The sequence below is a fragment of the Plecotus auritus genome, assembly GCF_963455305.1.
Source record: "Plecotus auritus genome assembly, chromosome: 11".
Taxonomy (NCBI): domain Eukaryota; kingdom Metazoa; phylum Chordata; class Mammalia; order Chiroptera; family Vespertilionidae; genus Plecotus; species Plecotus auritus.
In genome coordinates this window covers 55,325,937-55,351,795 of record NC_137777.1, presented here as the reverse complement: position 1 = coordinate 55,351,795, position 25,859 = coordinate 55,325,937, and the positions used below count along the sequence as shown (strand labels likewise).

The 25,859-nt window shown below is 44.0% G+C and overlaps 1 protein-coding gene across 1 annotated transcript in view; it reads right to left on the bottom strand.

Annotated features, from left to right (window-relative positions):
• Nucleotides 1–25,859, bottom strand: part of CNBD1 (cyclic nucleotide binding domain containing 1) — a gene marked incomplete at both ends in the record, with an annotated part of 216,030 nt that overhangs the window by 101,282 nt on the left and 88,889 nt on the right. The window contains one exon of the mRNA XM_080646967.1: nucleotides 23,042–23,232. Coding sequence (XP_080503093.1) covers nucleotides 23,042–23,232 — 191 coding nt within the window. The remainder of the gene's footprint in view (nucleotides 1–23,041; nucleotides 23,233–25,859) is intronic.

The window sequence follows — 25,859 nt, the reverse complement described above, 5'->3', positions numbered from 1 at the left end:
ACACTCAATGCAGGAGCTGCCCCTGGTGGTCAGTGGGCTCCCAGAAGCCGGCCCACTGCTGGTGAGCACAGTGGCAGTGGCAGTGGCAGGAGCCTCTCCCGCCTCCATGGCAGCACTAAAGAGGAGCGAGCCGAGCGTTAAGGAGCATAAAACAGGCGGCGGGTGGTAAGGAGTGAGGGGTCCCAGACTGCAAGAGGGTGCAGGTGGGCTCAGGGACCCTTCCCCCACCTCCAGTGCACCAATTTCGTGCACCAGGCCTCTAGTAAAGAAATAAAATACTTCCTGATCCCAGGCACCACACTCAGACTTTGCAAATATTGGCTTCCTGAATCCTTATAACAACTCCAAGATGTGAGTTCCCTTATCGGCTTGGTCACTGACCAGCTGTGTGACCTTGGTTAAGTTACTTAGCCTCCTGAGTCCATTGTCATCATTTCTAAAATGAGGATGGTAACCTTCACTTGCTCCTTCTCTGATGCTCTTCTTTTCTTCTATGTACATCTGACTTTGCTACCTATAGCATTTCCTTCCTCTCTAAAGAATTTCTTTTAACATTTATTGCAAGGCAGGTACACCAGTAACAGATTCTCTCAATTTTTTAAAATGTATTTTTATTGATTTCAGAGAGAGGAAGGGAGAGGGAGAGATAGAAACATTAATGATGAGAATCATTGGCCAGCTGCCTCCTGCACACCCACTACTGGAGATTGAGCTCACAACCCCCATATGTGCCCTTGACTGGAATCAAACCTGGGACCCTTCAGTCCACAGGCCAATGCTCTATCCCCTGAGCCAAACCAGCTAGGGCCACAAATTTAATTTGCTTGAGAAAGACTTACTCCCCCTTCACTTTTGAAGGATAATTTCTCAGGGTACAGAATTCTAGGTTGGTGGGCTTTTTCTTTCAACACATTTAAGTATTTTCCTAGAAGGGCAGGGCACTGGCACACACATCCACCCCTAGGCCTGAAAAGAGAGAATCCAAAGGAGAGCTGTGTGGGGAGGGCCATGTGACAGGAGCTGGGACATTAGGGGACAGAATCAGTCAGTGACAGGCACAGAGGGCCCTTGGAATCAGCACCCTGATCTCCTCTCTCCTACCTCATGCTGTTCTCCACTGGTACTGTCCCTGGGTGGATCCAGCCACAGGCCAGTGGGCAAACGAGCCCTCCAACTTAATCCCTACAATCTGGCCCTGGGGTGAAGGGCAGAGCAAAGAAGGATGGCAAGTGTCTCCATGAACAAGGGCCAGGAGAAGATACAGACTTGACGGCCTTCTCTTTTTGTTTAGTGCCGAGACCGTCCTTGGACCTGGCCCAGCCCAATCTTTCTAATTTCTCTCTCTTCTCTCTTTCTTCTCTAGACCTGCCTTTTATTCATTTACCACTGATCTCCCCAAACTTCACATTTGCCAATTGTTTGCTCATTTTCATTGTGAAATCATTGCTTAAAAAGAGGGTTCCTCACAAAAAATGTATGTGCCCTTACCCTTCCTTTTGTCAAAATTTTCCTGTCCTTTGAAGTGACCAGCCCCCCTTCTCCAGAGGTATTATCTGACACTCAGCCAAGGTGATCCCCCCAACTCTGACACCCCATAGAACATTTTCTCTTGGTCACTTAGAACTACAATAGAGACCAGCTCACATTGTTGTGTAATTTGTATATGTACATGCATTCAGCCCCAACTTGATTGCAAATTCTTCAGAGGCAAGAAAAAACTGCTCTGAATTTCGCATACCCCATAACTTCTAATGAGGACCAGTGCACAAAATGTGTGCACTCAGGGTGGGGTCCCTCAGCCTGGCCTGAGTCCTCTCACAGTCCAGGAGCCCTCGGGGGATGTCTGACTCATGGTTTAGGCCCACCCCAATGGCTTCTGGCTGAGAGGCGCTCCCCCTGTGGGAGCACACTGACCACCAGGGGGCAGCTCCTGCATTGAGCATCGGCCTCCTAGTGGTCAGTGCGCATCATAGTGACCGTTGGTTCTACAGTTTGGTCGATTTGCATATTAGCCTTTTATTATATAGGATACTCTAAGTCAGTTAATGAATTGCTCCTCTGATTATAAAGAAGTTTACAGTCTGGATATGAAATTGTCTTTCTTCATGAAATATAATCATTGAAATAAAAACATAATTGATTTTGAATAATGTTAAAAGTATCATTGTACTAACAAAATATTGAAAGTCAATTATTATTGTTTGATGTTAAATAGTTAACCAACTTCATAGAATTGGAGATAAAGGAAAAGTACACTTTGTTTCATGTTTCAGCAAACACTGAAAGGATGAAGACATTTCCATTTTCCTGTATAGGACACAGCATGTCTTGAACCACCATTGAACCATATTTATCATAATAATGAATATAACTCTTGTTATAACAGCATAAAAATAGAAATAAGTGTCCGAAGGAACACAATGGACTTAATCTAAATGACTGTGTTTGTTGCTCCATCAAAAACACATCACCATCAATTTATGTGGGAATATATGAATCTGCTCATCACATTTGCAATCAAGGTGGACTCCACAATGACGCTTTTCAAAACCACCTACTCCCACCCCTTGAAAAATACTTTCTTCACCCCTGGCCAGTGAGGCTCAATTGGTTGGGTGTCAGCCCATGCACTGAAATGTTGCCTGTTCAATTTCCAGTCAGGGCACATGCCTGCGTTTTCTGCTTGATCCCCAGTAGAGGGCGTGCAGCAGGCAGTTGATAGATGTTGGTTCTCACATCAATGTTTCTCTCCCTCTCCCTTTCTCTCTCTCTAACATAAATTTAAACATGTTTAAAATAATACTTTCTTCAAAGACACCTTACTCAGAAATATACTAAAAAGACAAACACGAAGGAGTTATTTTTGTAAGAGATGGTGCCTGAGAACCAGTCAGTGTAGGGGGCAGTCAGTCTTCTACCCAAAGTGACTAGAGGTAAAATGAGAAAATCAGTGAGAGAAACATTTACAGGCACCTGCCATTGAGGAGTGAATACCACAGCCTTGGGAAAGAATGAACACTAAATGGCTCGCAGACAGGAGGGGCCAATGCCATTTCTAAGAAAGGTTGTCACATTAAAAAAGCACCAGCCATGTTCAATACTCACAATACTAGGCGGACACCACCACAAAGCCAGGGGGCCGAGACACACTGATGGTCTCGAGGGTCCTGTTTACATTTCACAGAGAGTTTTGCCGATCTGCAGATGCAGCACTAACTCCTGAGAATTTTTCTCAGAAACACATCCATCTACTTATCTCCTCAGGAGCACGTCCTGGCTGCTGCCTCACTTGCTCACACAAGCCTGATTTTGTTCAGGCATCGGGCTGAAAAGTGACCAGAGATCATGGGCTGCCTCAGGGCTGGGTCCTGATTTCTCTAAGCTAACAATGGCGGTCCCTTCACCTCTGTCAACACTGAGCTGAAAGGTGGACCACCATCGTCCATTCTGGAAGCCATAAGAAATACAGTAGACGAGTGACTTACAGAGTGGAAATGCCTGGGATGGTGACGACTGAGGTGGATCTGAGGAGAGGGGCAGCATTCTAAGGCTGGCTCTAAGGGAATGAATCCCTGAGCCGTCAGTCTCCAGACTTCCTTTATGTGACATAATATACTTATTGCTTAAAACCTTTATGGATAGGGGTTTTAGATTACACACATTCTAAACCCTCTTAATGATAACGGAGCTTAAGACCAAACTCTAACCAAGTTTCATGAAACGAATTCCAACTGTACGAAAAAAAATTTCTGTCTTTAAAAAATGGGAGACCATACTCAAAGTCTATGTTACTGTCAAAAATTCTGACAGTTATTGGCATCATCAAGTTTGCTGGTAGCTGCACTCAAAAGCTTCCCATTCCCACTCTGATCAATGACAGGCAGAGAAATGATGACCTGGGAAATGGAGACCGAAAGTGAGCTTATTGCAGGAGTAGTGGGAAGATTACTAATGGAGCAGGCTGGCTGGTGCCTTCCCCTCATCAGGTCACCATTCTGTCTGGTAGGAAAATTAAAAAACCAGAAGAGTGATTGTAAAATATAAATAGAGGAATTGCAACATTAGGCCGGAGTTCTGAAGAAGTTTCTGGAGATGAAGTAGGCAGTAAGGTAAAGCAAACCTATAGCTGTGAGACATCAGTCCAAGAATCTGCTGGGCTTTCAGAAATTTTACCTGAACAATGATATTTATGTAAGAGTGATCCTTACAATGAGAGGTGGATTTATTCACCCAAAATACATGCCTTGGGGATAGTGGCAGCTGAGACACTTTCTCCTGCTTAATTGTCTGATGAGAAAACTCATTTTTACAAAAATGAAAGCACAACCTTGGAAACGAGATGGTGCAGGTGTTTGCATGGTGTGGTATTGAGTGTCGGGGACTTATTGTTAATAGTTTGGGTGGGGATTCGATCATGTGACCGACACCTGGCAGGGCAGCTGCTTTCCTAATTTGACTCAAGACCTTTGGGTGGAGGTCTGCGATGGCTTGTAGAGTCGCTTGAAGGACCTGGGAGAGTGGACTGTGTCAAAGACCTCAGCATAAAGGAGGAAACCGCCCTTTAAGATGGAATAGATTTGAGTCCCAGGAAACATTAAGTGAAAATGTGACTTTGGTGATTATGATGCATCCATGCAGGCTCATCAACAGTAGCAAATGCACGACTCCTGTGGGGGCGACTCCTGCGGGGAGGCTGATAGTGGGGAAGCTGTGCATGTGTGGGGTCGGGGTACCTTGAAAATTATGCTGCAGTGAACATGGGGTGCATATATCTTTTCAAGTTAGTGCTTCTGTTTTCTTCGGATAAATACCCAAAAGTGGAATTGCTCAATCATATGGGAGTTCTATTTTAATTTTTAAATAATCTGCATACTGTTTTCCATAGTGGCTGCACCACCTTACCTTCCCACAAGAGTGTCTGAGGGTTCGCTTTTCTTCACATCCTCACCAGCACTTGTTTTTGATAATAACTTTTGTGTCAAATTCAAAAAAAATAATCTCCCAGACCTATGTCAAGGAGCTTACCACCTAGTTTTATCTCTTCAAGTCTTTAATCCATTTTGAGTTAATTTTTGTGTGTGGTGTAATATAGTGGTCTAGTTTCATTCTTTTGCATGTGGCTGTCCAGTTTTTCCAACATCATTTATTGAAAATACTACATATTCCTATTGTATATTCTTGGCCCCTTTGTGATAAACTAAGTGATCATATATGCAGACAGTCCTCGGGTTATGTTGGACTCGACATACGTCATTTTGTGGCTACGTCGCCATCTCCCATTTATTTACATAAAAAAATAAGTTCCATCATTTTGACGTATGTACATATGTGCTTTATGTTTTTTATTATTTATTTGTTTACCACAGTAAAGGTCAGGAATTGTTAACTTTCTTTTAGTTTTTGTGTTTTGGTTGTTTGTTTGTTTTTTGTGTGTGTGTGTTTGTTTTTTGTTTTTTATTGTTTCACTTCATTACTGCTGTATATGTGCTCCATGTGAGTGATGTAGGTGCTAATGCAAAAACCATGTTACGGATCTCTGACATAACCCCAGGACCTACTGTACTTGAGTTTATTTCTGGGCTTTTTGTTATGTTCCACTTGTCTATGTGTCTGTTTAATCCAATGTTTCAATTACTATCTATAATTATAAAAGTGTAATATGCTAATTAGACTAGACAGCCAAACAACCTTCCAGACGTCCTTCCAGATGAAGCTGCAGTGGCAGGGACCAAGGCAGAGGCAATTACAGGCAATCAGGCAGGCAAGCAGAGTGGTTAGGGGCGATCAGGCAGGCAGGTGAGTGGTTAAGGGCAATCAGACAGGCAGGCATAGTAGTTAAGGATGACCAGGCAGCCAGGCAGGCAAGTGGTTAGAAGACAGTGGTCCTGGATTGCGAGGGGATCAGGCCTAAACCGGCAGTCAGACATCCCCCAAGGGGACCTGGATTGTGAGAGGGTGCAGGCTGGGCTGAGGGACAACCCCCTCCCCCCGTGCACAAATTTCATGCACTGGGCCTCTAGTAACTTTATAATATAGCTTGAAATCAGGGAGCACGATGCCTCTAGCTTTGTTCTTTCTCAAGATTGTTTTGCACATTTGGGGTTTTGTTTTTATGGTTCCATATAAGTTTTAGGATTATTTATTGTACATCTTTGAAAAATGCCATTGTGAGTTTTTTAATCTTTATTGAAAGTATTACATATGTCTCCTTTTTCCCCTTTGACCTCTTCTAGCCCCCCTCCACGCCTCACCCCAGGCCTTCACCACCCTATTGTCAGTGAACATGGGTTCTGCATATATGCATACAAGTTCTTTGGTTGATCTAATGAATAAAATAAACCAATGAACAAAATAGATCCAGAGACATAGAAGCATGGCACAGACTATGAAACCTGAAAGCCAAGGCAGGGGAGGGTGGGTGGGTGGGAAGAGATCAACCAAATATCAACCAAAAAATACCATTGTAATTTGGATAGGGATCACACTGAATATGCAGATTGCTTTGGGGAGTATGGGCATTTTAACAGTATCCATTCTTCCACTATGAGCACAAAATATCTTTCCATTAATTTGTGTCTTCTTCAGTTTCTTTCATCAATGTCTCAGTTTTCAATATACAGGTCTTCACCTCCTTAGGTAGACTTATTCCTAAGTATAAACACTGTAATTTTTACTCTTCCTCTAATTTATTTTCCAATAGTAGCATCTTTGCTATAACCCAATGTTTATTTTTAGTTAAACCTCACATTTGACCTCTATGTGAAAATAAATCTCCACTACATTTAGTATTGATAAGAAATATTTTCACTACATTAGTCACGATAAGAAATATTTTCATATTGTAAATAAACTATAAACTATATTAATTTTTTAAGGACTGGGGAGACAATTAAATGTTAAGTTCTAATTCCATAATTATAGCAGAAAGATTTTTGAGTGTCTTTTTAAACATCTGAATATTCTAATATTTATATTTTATTTTTAAGAACAAAATAATAGTATGTATTTTAAACATAGAAATTAAGATAAAATAAATGCAGTACATAAAAACAGGAACTTTGAATCAATGGAGATTAAATCCTTTATTATTTGCAATTTAATTGAATCAAAACTCGTTTCACAATTGTCTTTGATGTTTTGAAAGCTCGGTCTAATTAAATGAAACTAAATGTAATTAAATTTATTCTGATTGAAAGCCCTAAAAGTTCCTGGAATACCATACTGGGCATTAGAAAAAAATAAGCTCCTTCGTGTCAAGGATGTGACCTTCACACTGGGGTTGGGAGAGGGGTCCAGGAGCAGAGCTAAGACGGCTGCAGAGGACCTCAGGACAGTCTGTGCGTGAAGGACCACGAGCTGTGAGTGGGTCTGGCCTGGAGCGGCCTGGGAGGAGGGTTTGGTGTGCAGAGGCCAGAAAAGATCGAGGGCCACGAGCTTAGAGGACGGTCCACCAGAAAGCCAAGCAGCACCCAGTCTCAGAAATCAGGAGGCAGAGGGTCTGACACCCTGACGACAAAGCCCCTGCCCCACTGAGGGGACTTGCCTTTGCTCTTCAGGGCACCCCACTATCCTGCTTGGCCCAGAACTTACAATTAATCGGAGTAAGTTTCCATTTGAAATTATTGGCTGAGTTTTATTCTTGACTTAAGATGAAATTGCTATTCAACTGCCTTATGAAAAAGATGTCTAATTTCTCAAGATGGAAGAACCATTTATCAATGCCTGTTAAGTTCCCCCAACTTTTCTCCAAATATCTAATAAAACCCGAACTTCATTGGGTAGTATGAGTAAGATCTTCATGGCTCAATTACCCTCACCTAAGAAAGATACGATCGGTACTGATAACGCAGATTAGAATATTTTATAGATAAGAGATGGAAAAAAACGGGATTCCATGGTGAGTGATTACCTTACTCAAAATATCTTCACTCCAAATTAAGGCTACATACATGCTGGAGGCAAATTGGTTTTACCAATTCCCATCCCACCCCCCCTCACCCCACCACCACCCAATCCTCACCCACACAGCTTGTTATTGACTGACTAGCTAGCGATTGATACAAGCCAATAAAAAAGATAATGGAGAGAAGGTTTATTCCTGAAAGATGTAGGAATTAAACTAAACATCAACAATTAAACGCATGCAGCCAGCAGTTAGAGCACGCACATGTGCTCATTATCTCCGCCTACCCCTGTTATCTCCGCTAAATAACTTCACTCTCATTGGCTCCTTTGGCTCTTTTCTACCTGAAATCTAACCCTGGCTTTCTTAGCCCAATTCCAGGCTAAGGGACCAGACCCCATCTGAGTATCCAGAGCTCCGGGAAGACCCTGGGTGTTTATGCTTTGACAGCTGGCACCCTGACTTACACAATCACCATGGAGATGGAGCCATCGCTTTCACCTGCTCCAACAGGGAATAAATGGTCTAATTATAGATCTCAGACTGAATGCAAATAAATATCATGTTGTTTCCTTTATGCGCTGGTCCTGGTAGCACATACATAAATCATCTGATTTATATAGGCACACACTAAGAATTTAGTTACTGTGTACTTAATGCCCTTATAACATCACTCCTGGACCACAGCAGTGATCATACAATTACTCTTCCTTCTTTATGTACCAGGCTTCTATAGTTATTCTTTCAAAAACATGCCTCGTATGAATTATTGGGTAAAATACTATTGTAGGGATAAGTCAATGTCCATGATTTCAAGTAGTGTCCAATAAAAACAAACTCCTTAACCCTCAACCTCAAAATCCTCTACTCCCCTGCCTAATTTTCTAGCCCTACCTGCAAAATAGTGCCACGGAGGGACTTACCATTCTCGGCAGAGTTTACTCACTGACACCAAGAATACCTGTGAATTCTGACTGCGTTTTCCCAACAGCCCCTTGGAACCACAGTGTGCCCTTCCCTGACCTGCTCAGTCCATCCATTTAACCTCTCAGTCCATCCCCTTTATCTACATCCTCCCAGAAGTCACCACACTTTCCCTTAATCACAAATAGTAATTGCTGCCTGGAAAGTTCATCTAACAACTCATCTATCGGTAAAGTATAATAATCAAGCAGAACTTTTTTGAGCCCTTATTTTGTGTTAAGTACATTTGTGGATCATCTTATTCTCAAAGCAGAGTTATGAGTAGGACTGTATTAGTGTTATTACTACCACTAAATTGATTTCACAGGTTAAAGAAAACATGAGCTTCAGAAACCTTAAGGAGCGTGTCCCCTCCGATGGCAGTAACAGCAGAGCCAGGACTCAAGCTGAGATTGTCTCCACCGAGTTTCGTGCTCTTTAATTCTCACCTCTGTTGCTTCAAGTTGCACTTAGTGTTTCCTTGTTCTTTGCGTCTCTCTCTAACTGCAAAAGTGTCCCTTCTTGAGAGGGTGCACTGATGCTCTATACATTCTGTTAAGCATATAAGCATTTACAGGTAGAGATACATATTTCTATTTGGTAAGTAATGCAACACAGTTTTGGAGACCGTGACAAAGCCAGACAGCCACAGCAAAACGAAACAGTGGGCAGAAGGCACCATGCACTCGCAGTGATGCTGTCTATACACCGTAACCCTGGCAGAGGCCGAAGGCGAGGGGCCAGATCAGGAACTAGGCGATACTGCAACTGAACAAGCAGCTGAGCTCCCGGTAGCCTAGTGGCCCATGGAGAGAAGCCAGGGCTCCAGGGAGGCAGCGGCGGACAGGGGCGCCGGGCCGGCACCTGCCTCAGCAGACGGGGGGCAGAGAAGCAAGGGCCGTGGCGAGACTGGGAGGCCAGAAAAAGGAGATGGAACACCGGTGTCTCCGTGTTGTAGATACGCTTTCCCTCCGTGGTCATGGCTTCCGGGGTGGGCAGAGGTGCTCGAGTGGGAAGATGATGAGACACTGAACTCCCGACAGGAGCCAACTCCTGACGGAGGGAGACCCGCTGCGAGCATCCTGCCTGGGAGCTGCCGCCAGGGCACCTTCGGTCGGGGCAGTGTTTCAGGGTGCGCAGCAGGTGCGGACCAACTCCAGCCCAGCAGCCGGGAGCATTAACTATCTTACAGCATGTAGCGACCTCCTCCCTGTCCCTCACTCTGCTTCAGCCACAGGGACAGTGCATGTTACAGCATGTAGCAACCTCCTCCCTGTTCCTCACTCTGCTTCAGCCACAGGGACAGTGCATGTTACAGCATGTAGCGACCTCCTCCCTGTCCCTCACTCTGCTTCAGCCACAGTGACAGTGCATGTTACAGCATGTAGCGACCTCCTCCCTGTCCCTCACTCTGCTTCAGCTACAGGGATAGTGCATGTTACAGCATGTAACAACCTCCTCCCTGTCCCTCACTCTGCTTCAGCTACAGGGATAGTGCATGTTACAGCATGTAGCGACCTCCTCCCTGTTCCTCACTCTGCTTCAGCCACAGTGACAGTGCATGTTACAGCATGTAGCGACCTCCTCCCTGTCCCTCACTCTGCTTCAGCCACAGGGATAGCACACTAGCCTTTATGGAACCCCCACCCTGGCCAGAGCAGGGTTGCATTTTCTCAGGTAAGCTTCACAGAATTCCTGAGGCTGGTCCAGTAATGACCCCCGTTTGTAGAGGAAGCAATGAAGGAAGCTGTTCGATGGAGACAGTAAGAGGCCACACGAGGAAGGCTTGTTTCACCCCCTGGTCGCCGAGAGCTGGGCCACACCACGCTCCATGGCACACGTGTGCACTGGAATGGAGACCTTTCTGCCTGAAGGTATGTCAGCGTCCAGCACAGACAAGAGCTCCTTCCGAACATCTGCTCTCCCTGTCGAGTCCAGCCCGGGAGCAAGGACCGCAGGCGTCTGCAGCCCCCGGTGCCCAGAGCTGGACTGCGGCCGTGAAGAAGGAACCGGGTCCCGGCTGTCCCCACCCGTTCGCCGTGCTCAGCGACGCGCACCTGTGCACAAGCCGCTGGCGGTGAGTGAGGAGTGAAGACGCCGCGCCCACTGGTTCTCCACGGGACCCAGCGAAAGTGCACGTGAGGCAACCAGCCTGACGGATGGAGGGAAAGCCCACACACGCCCGGTGACCCGGCAGGGCCTGTAGAAATTACGAGAACTCTGCCCTGCACAAATCTTTGGGAGTCGTAATATTTTAATTTTTAAAAGTCCCATTAAACGAATACACAGGAAGGCCAGCGACGGAAATTGGGCAAAGAGCAACATGTTCTATGGACACAGCTGCCAGTGCTGAGTGGCGGGGTCGGCAGCGGGGTCAGGCTTAGGACCTGACCCGAATGGACCGTCACGGACTGGTCACTTATCCAGACAGAAGCTCCAGTGCTGCTGACAGTTAGAGTGGTTTGCCGCATGTCTGTACTTTTTAAAAAGATTCTACCAGAACTACAAAAACCGAAGAATTTCAGAGCTGACGACAGCCTGCCAGCCGCTCGGCCGCTGCCGCCGCACGGGCTCCCCAAGGGGCAGGGCCTGAGGGACGGGCGGCCAGGGCTGGGCACCGCAGAGGAGGAGGCATCGGAGCTGCACCACCCCGACCCCGGGAGGCTGACTGGGGAATTCTAGGGGGGCCCGCTGGGGCCAGCAATAACGGGGGGGGGGGGGGGGGGGGGAGAAGGGAAGCTGGGAAAATCAGCCATCAGCTCAAAGCGGAGCATGTGACCCAAGGTTTCCGTGGTAACGCACAAAGAAACTCTCTTCCCAGGTGAAGACAGGAAAGCGGAGGATTGGCCCACTGTGTAATGATAGGACAGCGGAGCCCAGATAAGGCTGTGGTCACAACCCCGGTGAGTTCTGCTGAGCCCTGAAACTTGGGGCAGTGGTTTTTAAACCTCGTACATAAAGTGTCCTCCTGGCCATGTTACACTGCAGCATGTGGAGAATGTTCCAGAAACAATGGGTGTTGTCCCAGGTCTCGTTCACAGTGGTGCCACTGGGCCATGAGGCCCAACTGGTGGCAACTCCCATGGACCTTCACTGCACAGTTTCAGGGGACAGCTGGCAGAGCCCTCACGTGGGTCTCTTGGTCTTTGTGGTGAGAGCCAATAGTAAGGAAGATGAGGTGGATGCCTCTGAAATTGCTCTCTCCCTGCCCTCCTCCACCCCAGCCAAGATCATAAATCAAATCAATATCATAGACCTCAGCAAGATGAGGGACCAAGAGATCCCACTCAGCCCTCCCCACTTCCCTCCCCCCACAAAAACAGCCATTTAACAATAATCCGCAAACTGAAATAGCTGCGGGAGCATGTGGGGGTTCAACTGAGAAGCTGAGTATCCCAATGGAGGGCACAGACGAGGCTGGCCACAGAGAAAAAGGAAGGACGCATTTCACCCACCATCCCTTCCCAGGCCACACAGTTCAATGAGGAGAGGACCCCCTGCCTTGTGAGTTCTCCAGGGGCATGAAGAAGAACAGGATGACCTGCGGCCTTCAGGACGGAGGACCCGGCACCCCAGCCGCTGAGGACACAGGACTTGGGTCCCCGAGGAATGCCAGACTTGGCCAGTGTGGACCTGCTGCCGGAGACCACAGAGGCATGCTGCTGTGTCTCCCTGGAATGGAGCATGTGCCCCCAGCGCTGGCACCACTGACGCCCTGAGTCCTGGTGCATACTCACCCTGGACCCAGCACCAATTCTGCGCACACACCCCACCCACAGGGACAGGAAGCTTACTTAAAGAAATAACGCCCCCAACGCCCCAGGCCCAGAGAAGGAAATAGACATCGGATTCAAGATGCCCGAAAAGAAGGGAGGGAATAATGGCGGCAGAATAGACAGACGTGTTCCGAGCCTTGTCCCGGAGCAGAAAGAAAGAACAGCTGAGGGTCGCACAAGGAGTGTTTGTTGGCTGGTTGGGAGACAGCTGAATTCCAGAAGGAGGTGGGGGACTGCTAAACGGGGTTCCCCTGACCTGGCAGCACCCACTGCGGCTGGGTCCCCCCCCCGGAGCTGCGGGCTTGGACGCGGAGTCTGCGCCATCTTGATCCGGAAAGTGGAGCTTATCGGAAGCCTGAGAATCCACAACTGCGGCACCCAAGGAACAACTGCGAGCCCCAAAACAACGCTCCCCAATTGGCGCAAACACACGGGTTCAGAGGAGCTCTACACTCCACCATGGAAAGGTCAGATTTCGCCTGGGATAAGGTGAGGTCTCTGGTCCCAGCGCGAGAGAGGAACGTGCGTTTTGTGGGAGCTGGAGGACCAGGGAAGTCTGTGCCTAGAAAAATCCGTGGCTGTAGGGGCTGGCGTGATCTGTAATTGTGAAAAGGGGTCCTCAGAGCTGCTAAGAGAAGGGCACTCTAAAAAGTAACCCATTTTGATCTGAAGTGCAGGGACACCCTAAGAATTTCAGGCAGTCCAGACTTACGCGCAGCCCCTGCGTTCCCTGGGTGCCTGGGCTTACATGCAGTCCCGGAGTTCGTACAACTGGGCTTTTTCCTCTTGAAATCCTTGCTTCTGATTACTAAGCCCAATACATAGGATCACCCAGTTGGGGACACCCTGGGAGACTGCAGGGGAAAGTTGTTTTTCTGGAACCTGGGGATCGGAGCAGGGAGTGACCATCAGAGAGTCAGCTCTGAGGCAGCCCACTCCCACAAACCGGTAGTGAGTGCCACAGGGAAAGAAGGCTCTAACACTGCCTAGAGAGGCCATAGATAGACCCGGAAGTCAATCCAGAAACACTGCCACCCAGGGGCTGAATCACAAATTGACTCTTGTGTAATCAAAAATAAAGGAATACGAGAAATTAAGACACACCGCCTGCTTAAAATCAGGACTGGCTTACAACACTGAAGAGCAGTGGATCGCAGGGAACTGCAATACTGTCTGGACTGAGAAACAGGCGTGCCAAACAGAAAAACAGAGGAAGTGAATGACCTTCACTACTTCACATTTTATTTTTACCTTTTATTTTTTTATTATTTTTATTTTTTTTATTTTCATTTTTTGCATCTTTTAATCAAGAAACTTTTTTTTCTTTTTTCATCACTTGATTTTACCTTTTTAATTATTACATTTTTATTTTCAATCCGTATTATTACTACTGCTATTTTATCTTTTTTTTTTTTAAGTGTCATTTTATTTTCTCTTCATTTTATTTTGGGATTAGGGTTCTACATTCTATTTTTATCTTTCCTTTAGCATCGTTTTACTCTATCTCAACTCTACCTTTAGGCCATCACTCTCTTCCTAACCTCCCCCTTTTCAGTGTCCTGTTTATCTTACCCTTTTACTGCTTTAGATTTTCCCTATTCTTTGTTTACCCCTTGTTAAAATTTCACCCTACTTACATATCTAATCTCCAATCCCCTGCTCCAAGTCCACATACACCTCTCCCTTTGCTGTCTGAGCTATCCATAAACTTGTCCTTCTCTCTGTCCTTTTGTTGTTGTTTGCTTGAATGTAGATTATATCAAATTTTTATGCTTTTTTGTGAGATTGTTTTGCTTATTCTTCTTTTGTTTATTTTTTTGTTTGTTTTGTGCTTCAGCTTTCCCTTGCCTCACTCCATATTAGTTGGTGTTGTAGTTTGTACTAATCCCCAGGCACTTGTTGCTGGCATTTGCTGGGATTAGTGATTGTTCTATTGGAGTTTTATCCCCAATATATATAGTCTGTTCCCCTTTCTCTCTTATTCACTTTCTTGTCTCTCTTACTTTTTTTTTTCTTTACTTTCCCTTTTCCCAATTTCATTTTCACACTCCTTTTTTCTTTTTTTCTTTCTTTCTTTTTTCCTCTTCTTCTTTCTCTCCTATCACCTAATTTGCCTTTCTCTGGTGGTCACCTTTATTGGAGGTTATTAATATCGTGAATACATTCCTGTTCAGTGCCTTGTGAGTTGTACCTGGTAGTGTTGTATTTTGTGCCTTTAAATCAACCCAGGAGAGAGAGAACTACATAACCAGACACCCAGAGAAGAGAGACCATGGGGAGACAAAGAAGCAGCCCGCATATGAAAGAAAAGCAGGCATCACCAGAAAAGGAAGTAAACGAAATGGAGGCAAGCAACCTTCCAGAAAAAGAATTCAGAGAAATGGTCATAAGGTGGCTGAAAAGAATGGAAGACAAATTCGACAATATGAGCAAGAACCAAGAGGAAATGAAGAAGAACCAAGAAGAAATGAAAAATGACATCGCTGCTGTAAAGAACTCAATAGAAAGCATCAAGAGTAGACTAGAAGAAGCAGAGGACCGCATCAGTGAGCTAGAAGACAAGATGGAAAAAAATACCCAAGTAGAGCAACTTCTAGAAAAAAAAATTAAAAGGCAGGAGGAGAGTCTAAGGGAACTTTGGGACAACACGAAACAAAACAACATCCGCATAATAGGGGTTCCAGAAGGAAAGGAAGCTGAGCAAGGAATAGAAAACCTCTTTGAAGAAATAATGACAGAAAATTTCCCTGATATAGGGAAGAAAAAACCCACACAAATTCAAGAAGTTCACAGAGTCCCAAGCAAAATGAACCCCAAAAGACCGACGCCAAGGCACATTATAATTAAATTGGCAAACACCAACGACAAAGTAAGAATCTTAAAAGCAGCAAGAGAGAGACAGAAAGTTACATACAAAGGAACCCCCATCAGACTAGCAACTGATTTCTCAACAGAAACTCATCAGGCCAGAAGGGAATGGAATGAAATATACCAAGTCATGCAAAGGAAGGGTCTGAATCCAAGAATACTGTACCCAGCAAGGCTATCAATCAAAATTGAAGGTGAAATCAGGAGCTTCACAGACAAAAAAGAACTAAGGGAATTTATTACCACCAAACCAGCAATGCAAGAAATGCTAAAGGGTCTGCTGTAAAAAGAAAGAAAGAAAGAAAGAAACAGGAAGCGAAGAAGTAACACAGGGGTAAAGAATAGGAATGGCGACAAATAAGTACCTATCAATAATAACTTTAAATGTAAATGGATTAAATGCCCCAATCAAAAGACATAGGGTAACAGATTGGATAAGAAAACACGACCCATATATCTGCTGTCTACAAGAAACCCACCTCAGAAAAAAAGACGCACACAGACTGAGGGTGAAGGGATGGAAAAAGGTTTTCCAGGCAAATGGAACTGAAAAAAAAGCTGGGGTAGCAATACTTATTTCTGACAAATTAGACCTCAAACTGAAGGACATAACAAGAGATAAGGAAGGCCATTTCATAATACTAAAGGGAGCAATCCAACAAGAAGAAATAACTCTGGTAAACATATATGCACCCAATACAGGAGCACCCAAATACATAAAAAACTCCTGGAGGATATCAAGGGAGAGATTGACAGCAATACAATCATAGTAGGAGACTTTAATACCCCACTATCACCATTGGACAAATCCTCTAAACAAAACATCAGCAAAGAAACATCAATCCTAAATGACTCACTAGACCAGATGGAATTAATTGACATCTTCAGAACATTTCACCCCAAAGCCACAGAATATACATTCTTCTCAAGTGCACATGGGTCATTTTCAAAGATAGACCATATTTTGGGACATAGGCAAAGTCTCTTCAAATTCTAGAAGATAGAAATCATATCAAGCATCTTCTCAGACCACAGTGGCATAAAACTGGAAATCAACTACAATAAAAACAACCCAAAGAAATCAAACACATGGAGACTAAACAGCATGCTATTAAACCATGACTGGGTTACCAGAGAGATCAAGGAAGAAATAAAAAACATCATGGCAACAAATGACAATGAAAACACTACAATCCAAAATCTATGGGACACAGCGAAAGCAGTCTTGAGAGGGAAGTTCATAGCTCTACAAGCCTACTGCAAAAAACAAGAAACAGGGGTAATAAATTACCTAACCCAACAACTCAAAGAGTTAGAAAAAGAGCAACAAGAAAAGCCCAGTGTAAGCAGAAGGAAGGAAATAATAAAGATCAGAGCACAGATAAACGACATAGAGACCAAAGAAACAATACAAAAGATCAACAAAACCAAGAGCTGGTTCTTTGAAAGGATAAACAAGATTGATGAACCTCTAGCCAGGCTCACCAAGAAGCAAAGAGAGAGGACCCAAATAAACAAAATCAGAAATGAAAGAGGTGAAATAACAACAGATCCTGCCGAAATACAAAGGATTGTTAAAAAATACTACGAACAACTCTATTCCAACAAACTGGACAACCTGGAGGAAATGGACATATTCCTAGAAAAATATAACCTTCCAAAACTCAATCAGGAAGAATCTAAACAGCTCAACATGCCAGTAACTATGGAAGAAATTGAAGCAGTCATCAAAGAGCTTCCGGCAAACAAAAGCCCGGGGCCAGACGGCTTCACAGGAGAGTTCTACCAAACATTCAAGGAAGAACTAAAACCTATCCTCCTCAGACTATTCCAAAAAATTCAAGAGGAAGGAACACTTCCAAGCTCCTTCTATGAAGCCAGCATCACCCTAATACCAAAACCAGATAAAGACAACACAATGAAGGAGAATTACAGGCCAATATCCCTCATGAATGTAGATGCCAAAATCCTCAACAAAATTCTAGCAAATAGGATCCAGCAGTACATCAGAAAGATCATACACCATGACCAAATAGGGTTTATCCCAGGAATGCAAGGATGGTTCAATATCCACAAATCAATAAATGTGATACATCACATAAACAAATTGAGAGATAAAAATCACATAGTCATATCAATTGATGCAGAAAAAGCATTTGACAAAATCCAACACCCTTTCTTGATAAAAACTCTCAACAAGGTGGGAATAGAAGGATCATACCTCAACATAATAAAAGCTATATATGATAAACCCACAGCTAACATCATACTCAATGGGCAAAAACTAAAACCATTTCCCCTAAGAACAGGAACAAGACAGGGATGCCCACTCTCACCACTCCTGTTTGACATAGTACTGGAAGTATTAGCCACTGCAATTAGACAAGAAGAAGAAATAAAAGGCATCCAAATTGGAAAAGAAGAAGTAAAGCTGTCCTTATTTGCAGATGACATGATATTGTACATAAAAAACCCGAAAGACTCCATCAAAAAACTAACAGACTTAATAAATGAATTCGGCAATGTAGCAGGATACAAAATTAACACCAAGAAATCTATGGCATTTCTATACATCAACAGTGAACTTACAGAAAGAGAGACTAAAAAAGCAATCCCATTTTCCATTGCACCAAAAAAATTAAGATACTTAGGAATAAACCTAACCAAGGAGGTAAAAGACCTATATGCGGAAAACTACAGGACAATGAAAAAAGAGATAGAGGAAGATGTAAACAGATGGAAGAACATACCATGTTCATGGATTGGTAGAATCAACATCATCAAAATGTCCATACTACCCAAAGCAATCTATAGATTCAATGCACTCCCCATTAAAATACCAACGGCGTATTTCACAGACCTAGAAAGAACTCTCCAAAAATTCATCTGGAATAAAAAAAGACCCCGAATAGCCACAGCAATCCTGAGAAAGAAGAATAAAGTAGGAGGGATCTCAATACCAGATTTCAAGCTGTATTACAAAGCCACTGTCCTCAAAACAGCCTGGTACTGGCACAAGAACAGACATATAGATCAATGGAACAGAATAGAGAATCCAGATATCGACCCAAACCAATATGCGCATTTAATATTTGACAAAGGAGGCAAGAGCATACAATGGAGTCAAGACAGTCTCTTTAATAAATGGTGTTGGGAAAATTGGACGGATACATGCAAAAAAATGAAACTAGATCACCAACTTACACCATACACAAAAATAAACTCAAAATGGATACAGGACTTAAATATAAGACAGGAAACCATAAAAATACTAGAGGAATCCACAGGCAGCAAAATCTCAGACATATGCCAAAAGAACTTTTTCACTGATACTGCCCCTAGGGCAATGGAAGCCAAAGAGAAAATAAAGAAATGGGACTACATCAAAATAAAAAGCTTTTTCACAGCAAAAGAAACCATCAACAAAACAACAAGAAACCCCACTGTATGGGGGAACATATTTGCAAATGTTATCACTGATAAAGGTTTAATCTCCAACATCTACAGGCAGCTTATACAACTTAATAAAAGGAAGATAAATGATCCAATAAAAAAATGGGCAACGGACCTAAATAGAATCTTTTCGAAAGAAGACAGAAGGAAGGCCAAGAGACACATGAAAACATGCTCAAAGTCACTAATTATCCGAGAGATGCAAATCAAAACGACAATGCGATACCATCTCACACCTGTCAGAATGGCTATCATCAACAAATCAACAAACGACAAGTGTTGGCGAGGATGCGGAGAAAGGGGAACCCTCGTGCACTGCTGGTGGGAATGCAGACTGGTGCAGCCACTGTGGAGAACAGTATGGAGTTTCCTCAAAAAACTGAAAATGGAACTCCCATTTGACCCAGTAATCCCACTCCTAGGAATATATCCTAAGAAACTAGAAACACCAATGAGAAAGGACATATGCACCCCTATGTTCATAGCAGCACAATTCACCATAGCTAAGATTTGGAAACAGCCTAAGTGCCCGTCAGCAGATGACTGGATCAGAAAACTATGGTACATCTACACAATGGAATACTATGCTGTCATAAAAAAGAAGGAATTACTACCATTTGTAGGCACCTGGATGGAATTAGAGAACATTATGCTAAGTGAAATAAGCCAGTCAATGAAAGAAAAATACCACATGATCTCACTCATTTGGGGATAATGAAAAACATTTATAAACTGATGAACAAAAAGATAGATACAGAGACAGTAAAGCATCAAACAGATTGTCAAATTACAGCAGTAAGGTTAGGGAGAGGTGGGGGAAATAAGAGATCAACTGAAGGACTTATATGCATGTATATAAGAGTAACCAACGGATGCAAAACATTGGGGGGTGAGGCATGTATGGGAGTGGGGTGTGGGGGGGGGGCAATGGTAAGATATGTACACATATAATACCTTAATAAAAAAAAAATAAAAAGATGCCCGAAGAACCCACATAGATAGAATGTAAAGAGCTCCACATTAAGGTGCATTAAAATTAAATTTTCAAAAGTCAAAGACAGAGAATTTTGAAAGCAGCAAGAGAAAAGAAATCTGTTACAATAAAGGGAACCCCCGTCATATTATCAATGGATTTCTCAACAGAATCTGGCAGGCCAGGAGAGAGTGGGACAATTTATTAAACTGAAAGAAAACTGTCAATAAAGAATAATATACCTGGAAAAACAATCCTTAAACAATGAAAAAGAGACAAGAGGTTTTTCTAAACAAATGAAAACTGAGGGAGTTCATCAACACTAGACCTACCTTAGAAAAACTGCTAAAGGGATTTCTTCAAATTGAAACAAAAACATGCTAAACAGCAAAGTGAAAGCATGTGAAAACATAACTCTCACTTCTAAAGGTAAATATAGTCAAATACAAAATAAAGCAACACTGTAATGTGGCATATAAATTTCTTCAAACCCTAATATAAAAGTTAAAAGACACAATATTAAGAATAACTATAACCATAGAAAAGTTAATGGATACATATTATAAAACGAAGTAAACTCTACAAGTACACAAAGGGGAGGGAGGAGGATGTGGAGGTTCAGCATGTGATTGAAGTTCAGTTGTTAACAACTCAAGCAGACAGATATAAGCACAGGATATTTTATGCGATCCTCAAGGTAACAACGAAGAAGAACCTGTAATATACACAAAAGAAAAAAAGCAAAGCAGACCACTTCCCAAAACATCATCAAGTAACAAAGAAAGACAAGAGAGGAAGAAACAAAACAACTTCAAAGCAAACAGAAAACAATCAACCAAATAGCAATAGTAAGCCCTCACTTATCAATGATTGCTTTAAATGTAAGTGGATTAAACTTCCCGATTTATAAAAACAGAGTGGCTGAATGGATTTTATTTAAAAAGAACCTGTGATATGCTGTCTAAAAGAGATTCTGTTTAGATGTAAGGACATCCATGATAACAGACATAATAAATGAATTCAGTGAAGTTTCCGTTTTCACAGCAAAAGAAACAATCAACAAATGAAAAGGCAACCCATATAAGAAAGCTAACTATATGTCAGATGAGTGGTCAATATCCAAAATGTATAAAGAACTCATACAACTCAATAACAAAAAATCCAATTAGAAAGTGGGCAGAAGAACTAAATAGACATTCTCCACAGAAGATAGCCAACAGTGCAATGACAAGATGCTAAACATCACTACTCATCAGAGAAATGCAAATCAAAACCACAATAGAACCTGTCTCACACCTGTTAAGTGGCCATCTTCAACAAGGTAAGTAGTGTTTGTGGGGATGTGGAAAGAAAGGAACCCTGTGCACTGATGGAAATGCAAACTGTGCAGCCAATATGGGAAATAGTATGGTGGCTCCTCAAAAGCTGAAACAGGACTCCCATATGACCCAGCAATTCCACTCCTGAGTGCATAGTCAAAGGACATGAAAACAGGCCATCCAAGACAGAGCCAACTCCCATTTTTTGCGGCATTATTCACAATAGCCAAAATACAGGAACAACTTAAGCATCTCTCAGTGGATAGATGAAGAAAGTAGATGTGATCTATGTAGACAACAGCATATCATCCAGCTGTGTACAGGAAGGAATTCTTGCCATTGCAACTACATGGGTGGACTTAAGTGTGATGAGTCAAATGGAGAGAGACATGTACTGAATGTGGAATTTTGAAACCTGGTTATATACCATGTCATCATGGCCATCCGAATAAATTTAGTCAATACAGAATAAATTTAGGTGAAAACAGAGTGTACAATGGGGCTGGGGCTGAAGGAAGGGGAGATGATTAAGATACAAACTTGCAACTTGTAGACAAATAAATCCTGGAGATCTAATGCACAGCACAAGGACTTCATCCAGCAATACTAACATAAACTTCCAAGTGGCTTAGACACTAAATCTTCACTGTTCTTACCACAAAAATTAAATAACGATTGTGTGACATGAGACAGGGGTTAGTTAACACTACAGCGGTAATCCTATTGCAATTAATAAATGCATCAGTAAACATGTCATACATCTTCAACTTCACAGTATTACATGTCAGTTAGATCTCAAAAATTTATAATTTATAAAAAAAATTGTAAATGTCCACACTACCAAAAGTGATGTGAAGAGTCAATGCAATCCCTATCAAATTATCAGCAACGTTATTTACAGGAATAGAAGAAAACAATGCTAAAATCATAGGGAAACACAGAAGACCCTGCCTAGCCAAAACAATCTTGAGAAAGAAGAACAAAGCTGGAGACACTACACTTCCTGGTTTCCAACTACAATCATGCGCCGCTTAAGGATGGAGATGTGAGTCCTTAGACGATTTTGTCATTGCGAGAGGGTCATGGAGCGCACTCACACCAACCTGGGTGGGCAGCCCCCACACACCCAGGCTGCCCAGGGTCTTGCGTGGTCCCACGGCACTAAATAATTTCGCTATCGTTGGTTCCTTTGGCTCTTTTCTGCTGGGACCATGTTGACTACCCTAAATCTAACCCTGGCTTTCTTAGCCACAATCTAGGCTAAGTGGACCAGACCCCATCTGAGTATCCAGAGACCCAGGAAGATCCTAAGGGTGCATGCTTTGACAGCTGGCAGTCTTGAAATATTACCTATAAGATAAATTTTCTTCAAGACCTGCGGATTGTGACAAACCTTGGCATCGCTCTTGAGATAAACAAGCTAAGCACACATTCCTAACCTGATTTAAAAGGCCTCCCACGGTCGCCTGCTCCCCCCTCCCCAAGTCACCTGTTCCCTTTCCCGCATCTCCCATGGCCCTTCTTCCTCCTTCACTGGGTCAGCCACACTGGTCTTGTCTCCATCAATGACACCATGAACCCTCCAGTGAGCTTATGTTGTTGTAGGCATCTCTCATCAATTTTTTAACGAATTTCAAGCTTAATATAATTAATTTCATTTTTATTTTTAAAAGACATATTATCTTAAACATTTCAGGGTTCCCTGAAGCAACGTGGATTGTTCTGGAAGGGTACACTTTTGCAACCTGAGGCCATGCTGCTGCGGGAAGAAGCGCAGCCGTCTTACCAGGGTGCCGCACAGCGCCGCCTGCTGGTCCGGGGCCTCGCACTGCAGGTCCTCGCTGCACACGTAGCTGTGGAAGCTCTGCGGGATGAACTTGGCCGAGGAGCCCTCCTCGTCAATGAGGCTTTTGTACAGCTGTGTTTGCGCTCGGGCCAGGCCTTTCAGGATCACATAAAACCCATCGTTTCCGACCACTGCAACAAACCAGCAAGGGTTAGTGTGCGGCCTTCCTCCCGCTCCGGGATGGGCGCGAGGTCCCCGTCACCCTGGCGTTCGCTCTCGGCAGACTCCCTGACGGGGCCACAGTGGCTTTCGGGGGGCCCAGGCATTGAGCAGTGATCCACTCACATCACCCGGCACAGACACGCCACACAGCACAGGGGGTTCTCCTCCGGCAGTTGTCACGTGACCAGCCCCGAGGCGCTCCAGGGGGGAGAGGAGCTAGTGGCCACAGGGAGTCGGACCTTATGATAAAGCTAAACCAGCAAAGCCCTGGGAGTTTAAACATGGTTCCTCCCTCATGAAGCCAGCGGCCTATTGTATACCAATAGCAATGTGTCCCCACTACTGATTTCCGTTGATCTTCGGAAGGGAGCGTGCCAAGGCAGAGGCATTGCCCGGTGTCTCTGCTACTCCACCTGGTGACGCTCCACGGCGGGCCGCCCCCCCTCCTGAAGGCCAGGGACCCCACATTGCCGCACAGGAGGGGAGCCAGCGCTCAGGGCTCTGCTTAGAACTGGCTGTGAATAGAAACTTGACAGGATGTATTGGACACTGCTGTTTCTCTTTACGCCCTGAGACATGCCAACCGCGTGCCTTCTCTGCTGCGTTCCAAATCCTGACTCAGCCCCAGAAGAAAACAGGAGCAGCTGGGGGGTGGGGGTGGGAGCGGGGGAAGGGGAATGGGGGGCAGGGGGCTGGAGGAGCTGGAGGTGGCTCCAGCGGACACTGAGGCTTGGGTTGCACCATTTGTCAAAACTCATCAAGCACCAGATTTCAGGCTCAAACATGCACACACTGCATGTCACCATCAGCTTGAAGTCGAGGATGGGAACCAGGCTGACTCTGGGCTTCGGGGACCTGCCCTCTCTTCCTCCCTTCCCCCTTGTCCTCTCTCTCCCCCCCTTCCACCCTTCCCTCCCTCCATCCCTCTGCTTCTCCTTTGTCCCACCTTTCTCTTTCTCTCATGTATATTTCGTAGGAATGTGTTTTCAATCATGGTAAAGTGAGACCCTATGTGTGACCTAGAGATCATGTTTCATTTTAGGTGGAAAGAAAGCACGTTTCAAAGAAATATAAATTACTTTAAAATGTTAAAAAATAAAAGGTCAACATATGTACCTATGAATACATGTTTATGGTACAAATGTCATGTAACAACACAATTCTGGAGCGGGGTTTGGGGGTTAGTTTGTGAGAAAACGGGGTGTAATTTGAATGCGGGTCATCGCAAAGCACTCTGTTCATCACTGAGCAAAACCGCAGCCTGGACCAACCAGGCCTGCCACCTGACCTTCTTTATTTTCTCCAGGTCCATGGCCTTAGGTCTTAATAAGTGGGTTAATGGGCCATCCCTAAAAAATGGCTCATCCTATCTAACAAAGGGGGAATATGCTAATTGACTGCCCCTCCCTCAAAGATGGCAGAGCCCACAGCCACAAGGTGGTAGCGCCCAGTCCCCTCAGCCCCACCGGGGCACCTGCCTCCAGAGTCCCCCAGTCCCCTCAGCCCCCTAGCTGCCCAGGGCCAGCCTGAGGCGCAGGCAAGCCTCAGATGACGGCTGCCCAGCCACCCAGGGCCTCCCGAGCTCAGGTAACCAGGGCCGGCCGAGGCTTGTGCTGCCACCAGTGGCAGCAGCAGAGGTGTGATGGGGTGTCACCTTCCCCTGATCACTGGGTCGCCTCCTGCCCCTAAGGGCTCCCAGACTGTGAGAGGGGGCAGGCCGGACTGAGGGACCCCCCTCCAGTGCATTAATTTTCATGCACCGGGCCTCTAGTTAAGAAATAACCTCCTATAGATTTCCAAAAGCAGAAACATAGCTGCTCTGGCATCCAAATAGGCTGGACTCGCCCTGACGAACAGGCGCAGCACTGGTCATCGATCATCGGGTACTGGATGGGTGCTCGGACTCATTCTCTCAGGAATCCCGAATGTCACTTAGCATCAGTCCATTTTTCAGATGAAGAAATTAAGGCTCAAAATCATTAGGTAACATCAAAAGTGACAAAATACATTAATTTCTGCAGGTTTTCAAGTATAGGGTGTCTTCCAAACTATACACACACTTTGAATAATTATAAAGGCAGTGTTCATTAAAATACATTTCATTTTCAAAATTGAGCTATCAGCTGTTAAAGTGTGTATATGTTTTTTGGGACACTGTATATCCACACACATACGTACACAAAACCCACATACATATCTAGGAATGTGCATGCAGTGTATTACATGCATAATTATGCAGCATATGCATGTGCATATATATTTATGTCTGAAATAAAATGTATATGTGTATGTACATGTATACAAGAAGATAGTTTTATAGATTTTATAAAGGATCTCAATGAAGATTTTAAAAATTCTTACTATTTTGTTACAAAGTTCAGTTCAGATATTGACCCTCAATTATCTCCTAAAAGTAATGTACTATTTTATTTATTAATCTATCAATATTAGTTTGGTAGAGATATAAAAACAGAAGACTGTAAGGGAATTTTCAGAAATATATGCAGAGTGAGATGAACTTCTTCATACAAATACTTGAGGAGAAAAAAGAAAATCCTCATTCAAACAAAAATATAACATAAATTGAGTTAAAAAT